The sequence below is a fragment of the Nematostella vectensis genome, chromosome 2, assembly GCF_932526225.1.
Source record: "Nematostella vectensis chromosome 2, jaNemVect1.1, whole genome shotgun sequence".
Taxonomy (NCBI): domain Eukaryota; kingdom Metazoa; phylum Cnidaria; class Anthozoa; order Actiniaria; family Edwardsiidae; genus Nematostella; species Nematostella vectensis.
In genome coordinates this window covers 1888193-1910466 of record NC_064035.1, presented here as the reverse complement: position 1 = coordinate 1910466, position 22274 = coordinate 1888193, and the positions used below count along the sequence as shown (strand labels likewise).

General features: G+C 35.7%; 3 protein-coding genes across 3 annotated transcripts; all 3 read left to right on the top strand.

Moving 5' to 3' along the window:
* Positions 1 to 97: 97 nt before the first annotated feature.
* On the top strand, positions 98 to 10617 carry LOC5503569 (insulin-like growth factor 2 mRNA-binding protein 2; the record flags this gene model as incomplete). The annotated part of the gene is given in 8 exon segments (XM_048724376.1): positions 98 to 161; positions 6358 to 6562; positions 6725 to 6826; positions 6909 to 6983; positions 7113 to 7295; positions 7537 to 7704; positions 8254 to 8367; positions 8713 to 10617. Coding segments are annotated over 8 exon segments (1049 nt in total), but the record flags the coding sequence as incomplete, so codon positions are not given.
* Positions 10618 to 12104: 1487 nt separating this feature from the next.
* LOC116611508 lies at positions 12105 to 13880 on the top strand. Its single transcript, XM_032371857.2, has 2 exons — positions 12105 to 12408; positions 12668 to 13880. The coding sequence occupies exons 1-2, from the start codon at positions 12253 to 12255 to the stop codon at positions 13583 to 13585; spliced, it is 1074 nt and encodes a 357-aa protein (XP_032227748.2). The 5' UTR covers positions 12105 to 12252; the 3' UTR covers positions 13586 to 13880.
* A 6818-nt stretch (positions 13881 to 20698) lies between these two features.
* Positions 20699 to 22045, top strand: LOC116611527. The gene has a single exon (XM_032371878.2). It carries the CDS (start codon positions 20833 to 20835, stop codon positions 21790 to 21792), a length of 960 nt encoding a protein of 319 aa, XP_032227769.2. The 5' UTR covers positions 20699 to 20832; the 3' UTR covers positions 21793 to 22045.
* Positions 22046 to 22274: the final 229 nt, after the last annotated feature.

Genomic DNA, 22274 nt, shown 5'->3' with positions numbered 1-22274 from the left:
ATGAGTCCCATGCACACCATTTGCAGATCAACTGTTTGTGCTGACATTGTTTATTTTTCAGGTCTTAACTAATAAAATTAATTCCTTCAAATTTCAGGAAGGAAAGGAAACAATCTAAAAAGTGTTATGGATGAAACAGGAGCATCTTCAATTAAAGTCAGGTAAGCTTTTAAATTGTGTTCTTAATGGCATTAGTTTTTTTTTAAAAAGTCAACTTAAGTTTTATTAGAACTAAAAAGATAAAATAACTTCCACCCCCTACTTATCAATTTCCACCACCTTCCAAGCCCTGGAATTAATTATATAATTTTCCTTTTCGACTTTTTATTGGCATTTCCAGCTTTTGTAGTATCTTTTTATATACAAAATTCCATCTGTTATAGTGGTTTATATACATAATTCCATCTGTTATAGTGGTTTATATACATAATTCCATCTGTTATAGTGGTTTATATACATAATTCCATCTGTTAAAGTGGTTTATATACATAATTCCATCTGTTATAGTGGTTTATATACATAATTCCATCTGTTATAGTGGTTTATATACATAATCCCATCTGTTATAGTGGTTTATATACATAATTCCATCTGTTATAGTGGTTTATATACATAATTCCATCTGTTATAGTGGTTTATATACATAATTCCATCTGTTATAGTGGTTTATATACATAATTCCATCTGTTATAGTGGTTTATATACATAATTCCATCTGTTATAGTGGTTTATATACATAATTCCATCTGTTATAGTGGTTTATATACATAATTCCATCTGTTATAGTGGTTTATATACATAATTCCATCTGTTATAGTGGTTTATATACATAATTCCATCTGTTATAGTGGTTTATATACATAATTCCATCTGTTATAGTGGTTTATATACATAATTCCATCTGTTATAGTGGTTTATATACATAATTCCATCTGTTATAGTGGTTTATATACATAATTCCATCTGTTATAGTGGTTTATATACATAATTCCATCTGTTATAGTGGTTTATATACATAATTCCATCTGTTATAGTGGTTTATATACATAATTCCATCTGTTATAGTGGTTTATATACATAATTCCATCTGTTATAGTGGTTTATATACATAATTCCATCTGTTATAGTGGTTTATATACATAATTCCATCTGTTATAGTGGTTTATATACATAATTCCATCTGTTATAGTGGTTTATATACATAATTCCATCTGTTATAGTGGTTTATATACATAATTCCATCTGTTATAGTGGTTTATATACATAATTCCATCTGTTATAGTGGTTTATATACATAATTCCATCTGTTATAGTGGTTTATATACATAATTCCATCTGTTATAGTGGTTTATATACATAATTCCATCTGTTATAGTGGTTTATATACATAATTCCATCTGTTATAGTGGTTTATATACATAATTCCATCTGTTATAGTGGTTTATATACATAATTCCATCTGTTATAGTGGTTTATATACATAATTCCATCTGTTATAGTGGTTTATATACATAATTCCATCTGTTATAGTGGTTTATATACATAATTCCATCTGTTATAGTGGTTTATATACATAATTCCATCTGTTATAGTGGTTTATATACATAATTCCATCTGTTATAGTGGTTTATATACATAATTCCATCTGTTATAGTGGTTTATATACATAATTCCATCTGTTATAGTGGTTTATATACATAATTCCATCTGTTATAGTGGTTTATATACAAAATTCCATCTGTTATAGTGGTTTATATACATAATTCCATCTGTTATAGTGGTTTATATACATAATTCCATCTGTTATAGTGGTTTATATACATAATTCCATCTGTTATAGTGGTTTATATACATAATTCCATCTGTTATAGTGGTTTATATACATAATTCCATCTGTTATAGTGGTTTATATACATAATTCCATCTGTTATAGTGGTTTATATACATAATTCCATCTGTTATAGTGGTTTATATACATAATTCCATCTGTTATAGTGGTTTATATACATAATTCCATCTGTTATAGTGGTTTATATACATAATTCCATCTGTTATAGTGGTTTATATACATAATTCCATCTGTTATAGTGGTTTATATACATAATTCCATCTGTTATAGTGGTTTATATACATAATTCCATCTGTTATAGTGGTTTATATACATAATTCCATCTGTTATAGTGGTTTATATACATAATTCCATCTGTTATAGTGGTTTATATACATAATTCCATCTGTTATAGTGGTTTATATACATAATTCCATCTGTTATAGTGGTTTATATACATAATTCCATCTGTTATAGTGGTTTATATACATAATTCCATCTGTTATAGTGGTTTATATACATAATTCCATCTGTTATAGTGGTTTATATACATAATTCCATCTGTTATAGTGGTTTATATACATAATTCCATCTGTTATAGTGGTTTATATACATAATTCCATCTGTTATAGTGGTTTATATACATAATTCCATCTGTTATAGTGGTTTATATACATAATTCCATCTGTTATAGTGGTTTATATACATAATTCCATCTGTTATAGTGGTTTATATACATAATTCCATCTGTTATAGTGGTTTATATACATAATTCCATCTGTTATAGTGGTTTATATACATAATTCCATCTGTTATAGTGGTTTATATACATAATTCCATCTGTTATAGTGGTTTATATACATAATTCCATCTGTTATAGTGGTTTATATACATAATTCCATCTGTTATAGTGGTTTATATACATAATTCCATCTGTTATAGTGGTTTATATACATAATTCCATCTGTTATAGTGGTTTATATACATAATTCCATCTGTTATAGTGGTTTATATACATAATTCCATCTGTTATAGTGGTTTATATACATAATTCCATCTGTTATAGTGGTTTATATACATAATTCCATCTGTTATAGTGGTTTATATACATAATTCCATCTGTTATAGTGGTTTATATACATAATTCCATCTGTTATAGTGGTTTATATACATAATTCCATCTGTTATAGTGGTTTATATACATAATTCCATCTGTTATAGTGGTTTATATACATAATTCCATCTGTTATAGTGGTTTATATACATAATTCCATCTGTTATAGTGGTTTATATACATAATTCCATCTGTTATAGTGGTTTATATACATAATTCCATCTGTTATAGTGGTTTATATACATAATTCCATCTGTTATAGTGGTTTATATACATAATTCCATCTGTTATAGTGGTTTATATACATAATTCCATCTGTTATAGTGGTTTATATACATAATTCCATCTGTTATAGTGGTTTATATACATAATTCCATCTGTTATAGTGGTTTATATACATAATTCCATCTGTTATAGTGGTTTATATACATAATTCCATCTGTTATAGTGGTTTATATACATAATTCCATCTGTTATAGTGGTTTATATACATAATTCCATCTGTTATAGTGGTTTATATACATAATTCCATCTGTTATAGTGGTTTATATACATAATTCCATCTGTTATAGTGGTTTATATACATAATTCCATCTGTTATAGTGGTTTATATACATAATTCCATCTGTTATAGTGGTTTATATACATAATTCCATCTGTTATAGTGGTTTATATACATAATTCCATCTGTTATAGTGGTTTATATACATAATTCCATCTGTTATAGTGGTTTATATACATAATTCCATCTGTTATAGTGGTTTATATACATAATTCCATCTGTTATAGTGGTTTATATACATAATTCCATCTGTTATAGTGGTTTATATACATAATTCCATCTGTTATAGTGGTTTATATACATAATTCCATCTGTTATAGTGGTTTATATACATAATTCCATCTGTTATAGTGGTTTATATACATAATTCCATCTGTTATAGTGGTTTATATACATAATTCCATCTGTTATAGTGGTTTATATACATAATTCCATCTGTTATAGTGGTTTATATACATAATTCCATCTGTTATAGTGGTTTATATACATAATTCCATCTGTTATAGTGGTTTATATACATAATTCCATCTGTTATAGTGGTTTATATACATAATTCCATCTGTTATAGTGGTTTATATACATAATTCCATCTGTTATAGTGGTTTATATACATAATTCCATCTGTTATAGTGGTTTATATACATAATTCCATCTGTTATAGTGGTTTATATACATAATTCCATCTGTTATAGTGGTTAATCATTCATTGTATAGTGGTTTATATACATAATTCCATCTGTTATAGTGGTTTATATACATAATTCCATCTGTTATAGTGGTTTATATACATAATTCCATCTGTTATAGTGGTTTATATACATAATTCCATCTGTTATAGTGGTTTATATACATAATTCCATCTGTTATAGTGGTTTATATACATAATTCCATCTGTTATAGTGGTTTATATACATAATTCCATCTGTTATAGTGGTTTATATACATAATTCCATCTGTTATAGTGGTTTATATACATAATTCCATCTGTTATAGTGGTTTATATACATAATTCCATCTGTTATAGTGGTTTATATACATAATTCCATCTGTTATAGTGGTTTATATACATAATTCCATCTGTTATAGTGGTTTATATACATAATTCCATCTGTTATAGTGGTTTATATACATAATTCCATCTGTTATAGTGGTTTATATACATAATTCCATCTGTTATAGTGGTTTATATACATAATTCCATCTGTTATAGTGGTTTATATACATAATTCCATCTGTTATAGTGGTTTATATACATAATTCCATCTGTTATAGTGGTTTATATACATAATTCCATCTGTTATAGTGGTTTATATACATAATTCCATCTGTTATAGTGGTTTATATACATAATTCCATCTGTTATAGTGGTTTATATACATAATTCCATCTGTTATAGTGGTTTATATACAAAATTCCATCTGTTATAGTGGTTTATATACATAATTACATCTGTTATAGTGGTTTATATACATAATTCCATCTGTTATAGTGGTTTATATACAAAATTCCATCTGTTATAGTGGTTTATATACATAATTCCATCTGTTATAGTGGTTTATATACATAATTCCATCTGTTATAGTGGTTTATATACATAATTCCATCTGTTATAGTGGTTTATATACATAATTCCATCTGTTATAGTGGTTTATATACATAATTCCATCTGTTATAGTGGTTTATATACATAATTCCATCTGTTATAGTGGTTTATATACATAATTCCATCTGTTATAGTGGTTTATATACATAATTCCATCTGTTATAGTGGTTTATATACATAATTCCATCTGTTATAGTGGTTTATATACATAATTCCATCTGTTATAGTGGTTTATATACATAATTCCATCTGTTATAGTGGTTTATATACATAATTCCATCTGTTATAGTGGTTTATATACATAATTCCATCTGTTATAGTGGTTTATATACATAATTCCATCTGTTATAGTGGTTTATATACATAATTCCATCTGTTATAGTGGTTTATATACATAATTCCATCTGTTATAGTGGTTTATATACATAATTCCATCTGTTATAGTGGTTTATATACATAATTCCATCTGTTATAGTGGTTTATATACATAATTCCATCTGTTATAGTGGTTTATATACATAATTCCATCTGTTATAGTGGTTTATATACAAAATTCCATCTGTTATAGTGGTTTATATACATAATTCCATCTGTTATAGTGGTTTATATACAAAATTCCATCTGTTATAGTGGTTTATATACATAATTCCATCTGTTATAGTGGTTTATATACATAATTCCATATGTTATAGTGGTTTATATACATAATTCCATCTGTTATAGTGGTTTATATACATAATTCCATCTGTTATAGTGGTTTATATACATAATTCCATCTGTTATAGTGGTTTATATACATAATTCCATCTGTTATAGTGGTTTATATACATAATTCCATCTGTTATAGTGGTTTATATACATAATTCCATCTGTTATAGTGGTTTATATACATAATTCCATCTGTTATAGTGGTTTATATACATAATTCCATCTGTTATAGTGGTTTATATACATAATTCCATCTGTTATAGTGGTTTATATACATAATTCCATCTGTTATAGTGGTTTATATACATAATTCCATCTGTTATAGTGGTTTATATACATAATTCCATCTGTTATAGTGGTTTATATACATAATTCCATCTGTTATAGTGGTTTATATACATAATTCCATCTGTTATAGTGGTTTATATACATAATTCCATCTGTTATAGTGGTTTATATACATAATTCCATCTGTTATAGTGGTTTATATACATAATTCCATCTGTTATAGTGGTTTATATACATAATTCCATCTGTTATAGTGGTAACACAGGTGACAGAATGGGCCACTCATCTATGCTCAACCCTGGTGATCGTATAGTCAGCATTAAGTGTTTGATTCATGATGAATCTGATGGGGAAAAGGCAGTGGATGAAGATGAAGCCTTTGAAAACTGTATGAAAGCTGAATGCATGATAAGTGGGAAAGTCCATGAATGTCTCAAGAAAGACATGGATGATTTAGTGGTGAGTTTCTGTAATGGGTCTACAGTAATGTATTTCATAGCTCCTTTTTTTTAAATACTTTATGCCCACTTAAGAAACACTTCCACGATTCATGTACATTTGGTTGATGGAGTTCAGCTGCAGTACCTGTACTAATTGTCACTGTGATAATCTATTTTGCAGCGCTCTAAACAAATGCAGCAACCCTTCTACCAGCAACAAATGCATTGGAACCAAGGGCAAGGGTATGGGGGAGGAATGCCCCCTGCCCACATGATGCCTGATGTAAGAATTACTTTTAGCTGTCAAATTAAGGCCCTGACTTTGCAAGTGTTATGTGCTAATTGATGAGTGTGCTTTCTCTTAGAATGCTGGTGGCATGATGAATGTGTCACAGTATCCGTACCAACAGGCCCCACAACAGTTTCACCAACATGTTAGTGTAAGTACGGACCATCTACCATATATACAAACCTGTTCACTGCAATTTGATAAAAAATGAGGAAATTATTATATCCTTTCTAAGGTATTTGTCTCCATTCTCTTTGCTTACTTGTGTTTCCGTTCTTAGCAACCAATTCGAGCACGGCTGGCAATACCACAAAAGTATGCTGGTGCAGTTATTGGTACCAAAGGGTCATTCTGCAATTACATGAAGACTTTGAGTGGAGCCTCAAGAGTGCATGTTTCGCCAGATGACAAATCTGGCGAGAGATATGTAGAAGTCATAGGCCACCCCATGGCTCAGTACTTTGTAAGTCATCTACTTGTAATATCATTGTATCATTGCCTCAGTACTTCCCAAGTCATCTGTGTACTGTAAAACATACATGGCGCTTTGTAAAGAAAAAAAAATAGTATAAGTTAAGCAGTTATGGTCTTACGAGGCAAAATAACCAAGGAATTAACCTGGGAAAAAAGTGTAATAATATGTTATTTCTAAACACACCATGAAGTGTTTATTTATTTTTATTAAGTTTGATAATTTCTTATAGGCACAGCACTGTGTTTATTGCAAGCTAGCTGAACAGGGATATAGCAACTCTGACGGTGAACTGAAACTCAGAGCTGAGGTCACAGTACCTATTAAAGGGGCTGTACGAGGAAACAAGGAGCAACAAACAAACATTATAGGGAAAATAATTGGCAAAGGTGGACAAAATGTAAGTGCTGACAACTGTTTATTGATACCAAGTCCTCAGCCAACATGCAAAAACGATCTATCAGATCCTCACCCTTGGGTTTTTTTTAGAGCTTAACAATAATCCCTTTCAAGCTAAAGTAAATACATGGAAGGCCTATGGACACCAAAAATATGGTTAAAAAAATTTGTTTCACCTGAAGGGGGGGGGGGGGGACTAAATTTTTTCCTTACTTTTTTTAATCCTCACCAACCCAACCCCCCCAACCCCCCCCCCCCCCCCCCCCCCTCTGGATAATAAATGAACTTTCCCTAATCGGTTCATTTACACGGGCAATGAAGAATACCTTAATTTTGACTTTAAGATCTTTTTCCTTTTGATTTTATATTTTGTATATTTAATTTTGATTTCAGTAAATATCGTTCTATTTTTGACCAGAATAACACATTTGTTTCACAAAATGCTGAGAGACCTAGACACAGGAATCTCTCTTTGCTGGATGAGCTAGCGGAGTTTCGAATTGTTGGTAAATTAGACTAAAAATTCACTAATACCTTATTTATTATTCAGGTAAAGAACCTTGAAAAAGAAACTCGAACATATATTAAAATAGTAACAGATGAGCAAGATCCTGACCCTAAAGAAGCAGTTGTACAGATTGTAGGAAGTTTTGCAAGTAGCCAGGTACAGTATGGGTTTCTTTTTGCCTTATATAATTACACCTATGACTATAACTCGCCGATTACATTGTCTATATCATACATACTTTATATAGTTAGGTCACACTCTGACTACATGGCCCTGGACTGCCATACATTTAATTTGGCCTGGTTATGGTAAATCCTGCAGCCGGACAGAATTGTCACGAACATTTACAAGGAGGGCTGTGCTACTAGCTTTGCTGAAGTGGATACATCTGTTAATTAGGTGGATGAAAAGTACTCACAAGTATTCCAAAATTTTCATATGTTATTGCCATACAATGGTACTTGGAATGTAACTAATGTATATTCTATTTTTCCTCCCCAGCACGCACAATATAGAATAAATGAAATAGTCAACCAGTGTCAACAGGGAGGACCGATGAACAACTATCAAGGTGCTGGGCCAAAGAGACCACCACCTCCTCCTGCTCCTGCTGCTCCTCCTGCTCCTCAAATGAATTAGGCACTATTTCCACACGGCTCCCCCCTGGACTTGTCCCTGAACCTCAATGATCGGCTTGACTTACCCGGCTATGACCATCCTGTAATCATTAACCTTTAAAGCGTATATCATATTATATATTACTGTAATTTGGAAAGCTGTGTACTCCTTCGGTTGGCATTTTTCAAGTTTCTATGCATTTCTATACTATAAGTGCTGTGTTGATATCTTCTCAAATTTTTGAGTGCACGCTTGTGGCATGGGTTTTCTTTTTTTTTTTTTCAATTCTCAGGCTAGTTGGTATAGCACCTATTTTTAATCTAATTATCTCATCCTGGACCATGAGAAATAGCTGATTAGGTTTTTTTTATGAATTTATATTTAATATATGTATGGTGGGAATGCAGATTGAATTTTAGATGCTAACTATTTTATTACTGGCCTGGAGAATCGTGAATTCTTGGAAAAGCCTTGTTGTGTCGATCTTCAAAAAATCTGACAATCCAGAGTCCACTGGGCAAAGTATAGAGGCTTTATTTGCCCGCCTTGCAGTGTTTCTCGCAGTAAGTAGATGTTTGGTGCGCACTGTTTATAAATGCTGTATATTGCCTGCTCTGCAATGTTGTTGCTAAAAGGAATGGGTGCATCAAGAGCGTTGGTGTTCTGTCGAGGTCTTGATTCACACTATTTATAGATGCTGTATATTGCCTTGCTTGCAATGTTGTTGGCCTTCTTTGGGTGGATAGCCTCATGTCTTGTGCAATTATGTCTGTTCTTCAATACCGCTCTATCATTCTATCCAGACTTCCTCTCCGCTTTGTACAAATCTGGAACTGCTTAGGTAGTTATTTTTAAAAAGAGATGCATTCGTAATTTGCCATACTTCCATCTATGGTATACGTTTTATCAAATTCGGGGGGAATCTTTAGAAGTGAAGAAATCAGGGCATCCATATTTTTGACAGATACGGATATATTTTTGTACTAGGGCTACTGTATTTATACTCACTGTGAAACGCCCCTTTTCTTTTAAAAAATCGCCAGCATAATTTGTGAAACAGGAATAATGACCTGAAGGTTTAACCATGGCTTTACTAAATTGTAATAGTTAATTTAAATCGGGTAGCATGTATCAAAGCCCCTACTTATTGGACGTATTAGGCACCTTCCGTCCCTTATTTGCATATTTACGGAAGAGCTGTGTACTAGTGACTCCGTGGCCTGGGTGGTCTAAGGCGGATAGTGAATCGAAAATGGGGCAGTGTTTCACCAAGTTGAATCTACGGGATGCGGTTCTTAGAATACTTTGAATCTGCTTTTACACACCAACTTCGATGAATCTTGGAACGGTATTAATAAGTAAAGTAAAAATCAGTCATTGTTAGCCCCATTGTCACTACTACACAGTTCTGTCTGATTATTATTGGATATCAGTGTGTCATTTTGCTGTTTAGTTTGCTGAGAGTGCCTTTGCAAGCTGAAGCCATAAAAATGACCATATGCGAAGGATTTCAAATGAACTTTAGAGAAGCAATTGTATTAAGAATCACTCGAAAATTCATTTGGTAACTTTCATTTAATCTTATAAATCTGTTTAACGGATATTAAGTTGTATCTTCTTGTATGATTATCTCTTTGGGCTTCCAGTTTTCTATACGGTATTGTATTCTGCACTCGTTAGTCACTGGAGAGTAAATGCGTGATACACAAATTATACTAATCTACAACCCTACTTTTGGTGGGTTACTTTTGCCCAAAGAAACCTTTCTCATTAAAAGAATGAATTTCTGACGGTCTTCTGTTTGATTGCGCGCACTAACTCGATGTGTCAACGTTGTTGGTCAATAAAGTAGGACAGTGCTGAATAGCGCATGCGCGTGCTCTGGCAAAAAACAAGCACAATCGTAGTTTTGAATCGTTAAAGTAAAGGTACGAAAGGCTGACTTTATGCTGTTTTGACTAACTGTACAGCATTTAAACCATACTGTACAAAAGGTGACAGATTTGTGTGATAATGAGGGAGTCATAAAGAAAATTATCGCCTTATGTTTGGTCTAGTTTTCTTAGCATTCTGGTTTAAAGCCGCATTATCACCAGTTTACTTCCGGATTTTGTCAAAAGACAAAAGAATCTATTAGAATCCGAGATATTAAACAGGCCATCCACTCTAAATTATCAGTCACATCATCAAAGAAACTTCCAATAGACACACTGCTTTCAATATTTTGAAATATTTTTCGCGTTCTCCGTTAAAAATCATCGGATATTGTTAAGTAATCGACCGGAAGTAAACTGGCGACAATGCGGCTTTAACGGCGCGGTACTGGAACTAGTCTTGCGTTTTTCAGCACTGGCATAAAGTAGCACAAGTAGATGGACCTTAATCACCAAACAAATTAGGTCAAACGCGCTAGAACAGCTCAAGAGTGGTCACAATGTATTTTTTCCCTATTTATTTATTCCTCTTCTTTTTTATTGTGCCTTGTTGGGCATGTCCGAGAAGTACGAGACATTTTCCGTGTCGCAGGTTTTTCTCAAACAATGTCGATGTAGTTTGCTCGGGACACAATTTACCAACAACACTGCCGAGAGCAGTAAGGATTCTTATCAATAAAAACAAACTGACATGTAGAACGTGAGTTTTGGTGTGTTCGCACTAAAGATGAGGGATAATGTTACAACTTTAGTGTGAGCACTACGACTTCACGAATGCAGTCGCTACAAGTTGAAAGAGCTACGCAAAGGATTATGGGAGAAATCCCAGAGGGTCCGCGGCGTTTCGATTTCGTCTACACAGCTACAGGCTAGGCTCGGTTTCCAGACGTGGTTTCACACAGGTAACCACAGCACTCGGTTTGTATTCTAGTACGCAACAGAATTTGTTAGCAATTAAAAAATGGAAAATTGAAGAAAATAGACTTTCTAGTGAACTTACTTTATTCTTGTCTGTTTTTGGGATCTCTCCTGAGTATTATGGGCCCATTTTACTCATTCGTTTCCCTTTCAGCACCCATACAAGACGAGAGAAGAAGAAAGAGAGTGACTCCACTATGAAGTCTATTTTCTTTAATTTTCCATTTTTTCATCACTATACAAATTTTCTTGCGTGGAATTGGAGAGGATCGCGGGCGCACCGAAACCACCACGGCTAGAAACCGAGCCTATCTATAGGTTTGTCTTCTGCTTGTGCGGGAGGGCCTGTGCCATGTGGCGTCTTGCGTTCGCATGTTTGTAGTTACGCGTCAAATGCGCGCGCATGTTCTCCTAACTACGTTCTATGACATCACAAACATCAAAACAGTTGCAAGGATACTGCCGAGCCAAAAAGTCCTGCTAAAACTACAATCATATGACAGGTGGAGGACAGGACTACAAGAATGCTCACTATATAGTGGGATATCTGCTATAGATATCTGCTGCCTATATGGTAACGGTAGCCTGGCTTGGCTCGCTCTTTTCTCACCCGCCTTGGTACGACTTCCTATTCAAACCGGGCACAGATGGTATCCGAAGAAAGGATGTTGAAAGACAGAAATCCGAAGAGGACAATGGCTCTTTACTCGGCGCGAATACCGAAATAGTAAGTTCCTTTTAACATTCTATTTATTAATTGTAAAAAGCAGCCAAAGACTTATGCAAGAAAGAGCATCCCCTTTTTTTTTCATTCCTATTTTTTCATTTGACATGCGTCAAACATTAATTTTTCTCCTACATCTGCGCATGTCTGGGATTCTATAAAATTGTATACCATCTTTTAATATTTTCTTATGATAATTGCCAATAGAAAGAAAATCCACTTTTATAATAAGGATCGATCGTATTTTGTATCTTGTTTCTAGTGCCATAGCTCTTGTCACTGCCAAGGCTGTCAGAGCCAAATTGAAGGAGATGATACACCAGTCGCTGCTAGGGAAGTGGCTGACTCCTGTGAAACCATTCAAGATGACAACGAACAAGCGATTCATACTGGCAAAAAAACAAAGCGATGGAAAAGATTGCAAATATGCGATAATGTCGACACCCTCTCAGATAGTGTAGTTTTCAATTTAACGCCCAAAAAGGATAGAACCAGCATTCAAGGTGTAATGAGCCGCTTGTACGAAGTGACCGTTGTCGACGAGTCTGGGAACGCCTTAATCCGCTATTACGATGAGGAGGAATTGTGCGAAGCTGAGGGTGCAGAAAGTGTGGATGAGGTTTTTGCACGATACAGGCAAGATCAGCAATGCGCACTCGAAATTCAGTGCGCTTCTGGGAAAAGTACATATTTGAAAGGGTTCGTAGAGTTGACGCCGGACTTAAAGGAAGTTGCAAGGAGAAAAAGGTCATCATTTTTTCAGAAAAAAACGTTGGCGTATCTCGATGAGGGTACTAACGACTCAGATTCGGTTGAGGAATCGGAAGAAGATGCAGTGAGTGAAAAGGAAGAGGAACATGGAGACGAAAGGTTATCCGAAGAAGGTGATTCCCTCTGCTGCGATGAAACTCCCGAAGAAGCTGCGATAGACGTAGCTCATACTGAAAGGGAAGAGGAACAACCGGACGAGTGCGACGTCACTCTTCAGGCGCAAACGCCGGTCTATGATCACGCGCAGACCACTGCTCGCAGCCCCTGCATTGTTGTGAAGAAGTCCCCTTCCTTCCGTCGAAAGAAAAAGGACCTACGATGGATAAAACGCCAGGAGAAAAAGAGAGGGATGCGAACACACGCTATGCTCATGACCCTTCTTATCATGAACACTCTCTCTGTCAGCTGAAGCAGCCTTATGCTAATCACCCTCCTTATAACGAACACTATCATCTTTGCCCTCTAAACACACGCTTTTCTTGTCTCCCCCCTACAATAAACACTATCTCCGTCAGCTGAAAACACGCTTTGCTCATCACCCACCTTTTTTATAACCACTTTTTCTTACAATTGGACATAAGCTGTTCCTTCTCATACGATCGCAAACCATGCAGCTGTTGCTTGATAGATAAAAATAGTTCCCAGTAAAGTGCGATAAAATTAGTGCTTTGTGTTTTTAAATTAAAGAGTGAAGATGACACAAAGAAAGTGGTACTAGCCATCCTTCCACCTCATGAAATTCCATTGATTTCTGCCTGTAAAAAATCGAGGCCATAGTCGGATATGTGTTTGAATTGCGCACGTTTTGCTAAAGTTACCAATTTTATCATGGTGATTTAAATACATTTTACGAGATAGGCTATAGAGCCAAGCTCAGATCGGCTTTAATTTCTGATTAATAAGGAGTATTGGTTTGGCCGCCATTTTGAACCAAAAGTAAACTACATAAACACAACACTAGACTACACACGTGTTTTTTTGTGATTTCACCCCGCGCCTTCTTGCAAAAGACACCAATTTTATTGCAGTTGTAATTTGAAATAACCTTTATAAAATAAGCTATGGAGCCAAGATAAAATCGGCTTTTATCACCGGCTAATATGGTTTATTAAAATTGTCGCCATTTTGCATTTGTCATTTTTGAAAGCACAGAGATATGCACATCTTGTTTAAAAGTCTACGACTAAAATATTTATGAAATCCATTTGATACTTTAAAGTTGTAAAAAAATGGCAAAACTGATTAGGTTCCTGTATTAATTTTACCTTTTTTTAAAAACCGGAAGTAGTTTCCAAACCTGTTTCTGTACACTCTAATCAGAATAAGCAATGAGGCATTTTTTAAATAGAATAAATGACAGTTGTATTTTGCATTTAAGAGTGCTGGGCAGCCTATCTTGCATCTAATAGCTCTTGGTTCCTCATCTCTCATCTCTAATAGTTCTTGGCTTTTTGGCACGCCTTGGAAAGCACTGGTGCGTTTGTCTATACGTTTCGCTTCAGAGGAAGTGAAACGAACGATCACGTGCCGTCTGATAAATCAGGCTATTGTCCGAAGCGGCTGGCAACTGTTGTCCATTTTGCTAAAAAGACAGAAGTACTGAAGCAGGGAGGAAAGCTTGCCCCCAACAATGGCCTGCTTGAAAGGCAGCTTTGTTGGTGTGTTGTATGATAGCTGCCTTGGTCGGTAGAATGATATCAAATGCTTTTCCTTTTTTCACGAAGACCTGCATTTTTGCCTTGTCTACTTCCGACTATTTGCACTTGTTCGGTAGTATAAAAGCAAGTGTTGCCAAATATTCTGTCTTTTATCTCAACTTTCCTGAGGCCAACTGTCGAAAAGCATCTGTGGCTTCGGGTTGCCCCTTGACAGGTAATCCGGAATCCGGAATTCATGAAAAAATAAGACTTGAAATCAGGAATCCATGCTACTGGAATCCGGAATCCACACAGTAGGATTCGGAATTCAAGACTTAAGGTGGAATCCGGAATACAAGAATCCTGGAAACAAAAATGGAATCCGGCATCCACGGGAAGAAAACCCACATGGAATCCGGAATTCACACACTAGGATCCGGAATCCAAAACCCTATTGGAAAACCTGTCATGGGGCAATTCGGGGAATACAGCAAGTACTGTCTTTTCCCCCTACCCGCACAACAGAATACAGTATCAAACCCTGTAAATGCGTGAACTTCTACGTACCAGTATTTATTTGATAGATACTTCTTTGACTTTTCTGAAGAATAAGGAAGAAAGGCAAGGAGAGTGATAAGCGCGCACCCGAGGCCACCAGATAAACGTTTCCTACCATTAGAAACTGTTCATCTTGTAGCACTTGGCTTGTCACATGAACAGTTGCTTTTGTCTTTTTTTTTTCTTCTCTTGATCCAGCTATTGAGCGTGTATGTTTGGTACACTTGTTCTGGCTACATGTGTCTTTTATATAATTTGACGACTTTCGATTAAATTATCGGCCATTTTAATATTCCAAGATAATCCATGATTAAATCAGATTTTCTTTTGGCTCCATAGCCAATATTGTAAAGATTCCCCTAAACTACTCCTGGAATAAGTTTTTTTATTTTTGTTTAAAGGCACAAAAGTGAAACAAGCGTGCCAGTATTTACTCTTGACTACTTCCGGTTCAAAAAGTTACAAAAATGAAATATTTGCGGTTACCTTCAGAATACATTGGTTTAGATGCATTCTTTGACTTAAATTATAATGTCTATGAGTAAAATGTACGAGTTTTTTTAATTTTTATGGAAAAAGTTAGTTTACTTCCGGTTCAAAATGGCGGCCAAATCAATATTCATTATTATATAGCCTATCTTGTAAGGGGTATTAAAAACTATCACTATGCCACAATTGGTAACTAGCAAAATGTGCGCAATTCAAGGTTAAATCTGCACATATCAGCCGGACTGTACAGGACCCGAAATGATCCCAGGACCCGAAACGATCCCAGGACCCGAAACGATCCCCAAAAGTTCCCCAACTGATCCCGGGACCCGAAACGATACCGAGGAGTCCCCGAAATCAACCCCACGGAAATGCGGTAATGGACAAAGGGAAAGCAGAAGAAGCACTTCCAATTCTTAAAGCATAATTTAGGGTTGACAGCCAATCTAAATAACATGACTTTAAAAAACTTAAATTCCAATACAATACTTCTATTTATTACATTGCCCCGGCGGTAAACCCATAAACAGAGTCCAAAACAAATACACAACTTTTAATTGCTACTGAAAGGAGTACAACATAAACATAGCACAGACAAAGCACAGCCTTGCTCAGAACAACCAAACTTTTGACCTTCGAAACATTTGCAGTTCCAACACATGACTCTGACACTATAAATCTCGTTTCCGGTAAACATCACCCTAAAAATCTATATTCATTTGACAACCAAACGTGTTTTTCACCACGAAATCCATGTTCACACGAGCGAATATTTACCGACAGCCGGTTTGGCCGAGAAGATGGAATTACAAAAGCACACTGAGTAATGCACTCGAACAACCCTTTTACTACCGTTGCAAAATATTAAGAGATGTGGCTTTTGTTGAAAGCAATATGTGAGTTTTGAATTTCCTAATGTAGTAGTGCGTACACCACTGCATGATTTCTCTCTATCTCTCTTTATGATAGGTCTTTCATTCACCGAACACAAACAAACATTTTCCTACGGGAAAGCAGAGGCATGTCTAATCTTTGGAGACATTCGTTTATGGCTTGTTATGTATGAATTATTTATTCACGCCTGGTTCTTCAAATTACCATCACGGGAATTTTTATTTGACCCCAATTGTTGACTCAACCAAGCTGTCGAAAGCTGTATTTCCCGCGCAGTCGTATATAAAAATCTTAATACTATGGTTTTAGTTAATTCAAATTTCTGGAGAGTGACAAAAATGATGCTTAAATGTTTCATATGTTTTTAAAACTGAAAGCCAATCCTTCCACATTCCTTTTGTTTGTCCATTACTGCAATTCCTTGGGGTTCATTTCGGGGACTCTTGGGGATCGTTTCGGGTCCCGGGATCAGTTGGGGTACTTTTGGGGATCATTTCGGGTCCTGGGATCGTTTCGGGTCCTGGGATCATTTCGGGTCCTGTACAGATCCCCAAGAGTCCCCGAAATGAACCCCAAGGAATTGCAGTAATGGACAACAAAAGGAATGTGTAAGGATTGGCTTTCAGTTTTAAAAACATATGAAACATTTAGCTTTATTTGTGTTATTAAAAGGAAATTTACATTAACTAAAACTATAGTATTAAGATATTAATATAGGACTGCGGGGGAAATACAGTGGTTGAGTCAGAAATTGGGGTCAACTAACAATTCCTGTGATAGTAATTTGAAGAACACGGTGTGGATAAATCATCTTTACATAACAAGCCAAAAAGAAAGGATAGGACATGCTGCTTTTCATAGGAAGCGAAATGTGTTAAGGTTATTTTTTTGCATGTTTGTATTCGGTGAATGAAATACCTATCATATCATGAGATTATGCCGGGGTGTCGCACGACTACATGAGGAAATTCAAAACTCACATAATATTGCTTTCAACAAATGCCACATCCTCTTAATATTTTGCATCGGTAGTAGAAGGGTTGTTCGAGTGTATTACTCAGTGTGCTTTTGTCATTCCATCTTCTCGGCCGAACCGGCTGCCTAAATATAATGTGTCGGTAAATATTCGCTCGTGTAAACAAGAATTTCGTGGTGAAATACATGTTTGGTTGTCAAATGAATATTAATTTTTAGGGGTGATGTTTACAGGAAATGAGAGTCATGTGTCGGAACCGCAAAATGTTTAGAGTGTTATGGAAGGTCAAGAGTTTGGTTGATCTGAGCAAAGCTGTGCTATGTTTATGCTGTATTCCTTTCATCAGTAGCAATTGAAAGTTGTGTATTTGTTTTGGACTCTGTTTATGTGTTTAACGCCGGGCAATTTAATAAATAGAAGTATTGTATTGGAATTTAATATCTTTAAGTCACGTTGTTTAGAAATTGAGATGCTGTTAACTCTTAATTATGCTTCAATAATTGCAAGTATTTCTTCTGCTTTCCCTTTGTCCATTACCGCAATTCCTTGGGGTTGATTTCGGGGACTCCTCGGTATCGGTTCGGGTCCTAGGATCATTTGGGGTACTTTTGGGGATCATTTCGGGTCCTGGGATCATTTCGGGTCCTGTACAGATCCCCAAGAGTCCCCGAAATGAACCCCAAGGAATTGCAGTAATGGACAACAAAAGGAATGTGTAAGGATTGGCTTTCAGTTTTAAAAACATATGAAACATTTAGCTTTATTTGTGTTATTAAAAGGAAATTTACATTAACTAAAACTATAGTATTAAGATATTAATATAGGACTGCGGGGGAAATACAGTGGTTGAGTCAGAAATTGGGGTCAACTAACAATTCCTGTGATAGTAATTTGAAGAACACGGTGTGGATAAATCATCTTTACATAACAAGCCAAAAAGAAAGGATAGGACATGCTGCTTTTCATAGGAAGCGAAATGTGTTAAGGTTATTTTTTTGCATGTTTGTATTCGGTGAATGAAATACCTATCATATCATGAGATTATGCCGGGGTGTCGCACGACTACATGAGGAAATTCAAAACTCACATAATATTGCTTTCAACAAATGCCACATCCTCTTAATATTTTGCATCGGTAGTAGAAGGGTTGTTCGAGTGTATTACTCAGTGTGCTTTTGTCATTCCATCTTCTCGGCCGAACCGGCTGCCTAAATATAATGTGTCGGTAAATATTCGCTCGTGTAAACAAGAATTTCGTGGTGAAATACATGTTTGGTTGTCAAATGAATATTAATTTTTAGGGGTGATGTTTACAGGAAATGAGAGTCATGTGTCGGAACCGCAAAATGTTTAGAGTGTTATGGAAGGTCAAGAGTTTGGTTGATCTGAGCAAAGCTGTGCTATGTTTATGCTGTATTCCTTTCATCAGTAGCAATTTAAAGTTGTGTATTTGTTTTGGACTCTGTTTATGTGTTTAACGCCGGGCAATTTAATAAATAGAAGTATTGTATTGGAATTTAATATCTTTAAGTCACGTTGTTTAGAAATTGAGATGCTGTTAACTCTTAATTATGCTTCAATAATTGCAAGTATTTCTTCTGCTTTCCCTTTGTCCATTACCGCAATTCCTTGGGGTTGATTTCGGGGACTCCTCGGTATCGGTTCGGGTCCTAGGATCATTTGGGGTACTTTTGGGGATCATTTCGGGTCCTGGGATCATTTCGGGTCCTGTACAGATCCCCAAGAGTCCCCGAAATGAACCCCAAGGAATTGCAGTAATGGACAACAAAAGGAATGTGTAAGGATTGGCTTTCAGTTTTAAAAACATATGAAACATTTAGCTTTATTTGTGTTATTAAAAGGAAATTTACATTAACTAAAACTATAGTATTAAGATATTAATATAGGACTGCGGGGGAAATACAGTGGTTGAGTCAGAAATTGGGGTCAACTAACAATTCCTGTGATAGTAATTTGAAGAACACGGTGTGGATAAATCATCTTTACATAACAAGCCAAAAAGAAAGGATAGGACATGCTGCTTTTCATAGGAAGCGAAATGTGTTAAGGTTATTTTTTTGCATGTTTGTATTCGGTGAATGAAATACCTATCATATCATGAGATTATGCCGGGGTGTCGCACGACTACATGAGGAAATTCAAAACTCACATAATATTGCTTTCAACAAATGCCACATCCTCTTAATATTTTGCATCGGTAGTAGAAGGGTTGTTCGAGTGTATTACTCAGTGTGCTTTTGTCATTCCATCTTCTCGGCCGAACCGGCTGCCTAAATATAATGTGTCGGTAAATATTCGCTCGTGTAAACAAGAATTTCGTGGTGAAATACATGTTTGGTTGTCAAATGAATATTAATTTTTAGGGGTGATGTTTACAGGAAATGAGAGTCATGTGTCGGAACCGCAAAATGTTTAGAGTGTTATGGAAGGTCAAGAGTTTGGTTGATCTGAGCAAAGCTGTGCTATGTTTATGCTGTATTCCTTTCATCAGTAGCAATTGAAAGTTGTGTATTTGTTTTGGACTCTGTTTATGTGTTTAACGCCGGGCAATTTAATAAATAGAAGTATTGTATTGGAATTTAATATCTTTAAGTCACGTTGTTTAGAAATTGAGATGCTGTTAACTCTTAATTATGCTTCAATAATTGCAAGTATTTCTTCTGCTTTCCCTTTGTCCATTACCGCAATTCCTTGGGGTTGATTTCGGGCACTCCTCGGTATCGGTTCGGGTCCTAGGATCATTTGGGGTACTTTTGGGGATCATTTCGGGTCCTGGGATCGTTTCGGGTCCTACCCATTCGATTGTCCGATTGTTTGCATTTCCTGTTTCCAAAGGTTTGCACGCATGGGAATCTCGTGTCTATCACATGACTTAAACCTAACGAACCAATCAGGGCTTAACGCGGCTACATAAGTTGGGTTCAAAGTACAATGAATCTGAAAAACAACACGTGCTGGGAATAACAACACACCGGGAATCAAAACAAAATAACTTTTAGTACAAAATCCGAAGTAATACCACCAGTCCATGCATTCAGCGGGTAGAGTGAACAATATTTCCTTCAACTTCAAAAGATAAATATGAATTTTGCGAGAAGGTCTTGTGTGTATGATTATGAAAGCTCGCCAAGTGATCTCGAGTCTTTCCTAGAGTTCACCGATCGAATGAATATTCCCCTGGCTCCGGATTACATCAACCAAATTAGCCATCGTCACGGCAAAGGAACCTTTGATTTAGATGCTTTCGAGATTGCTGTTAAAGACAGCAAAGTAAAACATCCAGTAGACGAAAATCTGGAGGACAGAAGACTACAAAATGTGTTATGGCGAGCGTGGTGGCGACAGAAGCGATTCCGGACAAACGCAACAAAGCGGATTCTTCGAGAGGACGAGATGTTCGATAAGCTTGATGGCGGAGTTGAGTTCACACTAAGGGGCAAAGAGATAGGCGACATTCCCACCGAATACTCGGTGACCGACCTCAAGTCCCATGAACTGCCCGTAGTCGGAACCTACGTTGACCCCAACGTGAGCCCGGGTTTTCGCTACAAAGTTCGCGTGGGAGGTTCGGATGACTACCTTTTTGAAGGCAAGGCAGTGTTGTTGGAAAGAGTCGGCGCAGGCTACGGAAAGAGACTCACGTTTGAGAGTGAGGATGTCCTACATAACGACAATTTCTTCTGGTCAGACAGCAACCCAGATGCAGGTTTCGCGTTTTCGATCCAGATCGTTTCCCAGGGGGAAACTTTCCGTGTTTTCGACGGGTCCTCTCGTTACATCGGGGAAGCAGAAGTAACAACCATCCTTGATAATCAACAAATTCTGGGATCTAAGATGGAGGAGAGTGGCTTAAACAAAACTGTGACAGTTGAGTTTGACTGTAAATTGAAGTACAGTTGTGACATTTCCCTGGCACCAAAGACCATGCGAGTAAGTGGTGTTGCGGAGGCGCACAAGTCACGCGATACCCATAGGGCTTCAGTCGTACAAATCACGGACATTGAGCTGCCAGATTTTGGTAAATGTGTGCTCAGAAAATGAACTTTGTTTTTATGATTAAGATTTTCTCGAAGTTCAGTATGAGAAATAATCTGTGATGCAGGCTAAATGTGATGTTTTATTATTATTTTTTTATTTTTGTCTAATACTATGTATATAAAAACTATGTATATAAAAATTATCTAATATTATCTATTATCTAGTATTATAAAAATACCTATTAAACAATAAGATAAAGCAATGTTATCATCTTCAAGTACATGTGATTGACGATAAAATACATTGGGTGCCATAAGATTATTGTCTAAACCCCAACCTGTAGCCCTGTACCCATGCTAGAGGATCCAGCGTACTTTGCCGGCGCTCCAAAAGGTCACTCTAGGGCACTACCGTGGTAATGACCTTTGGAGGGCACGCAAAGTACCCTGGATCCTCGAGCCTGACTTCTATGGCATTAGAGGGCTCAAATGAAGAGGGTTACCATAAGCGTGATAATTCGCAGAGCACAAACTTAGAGGTAATGA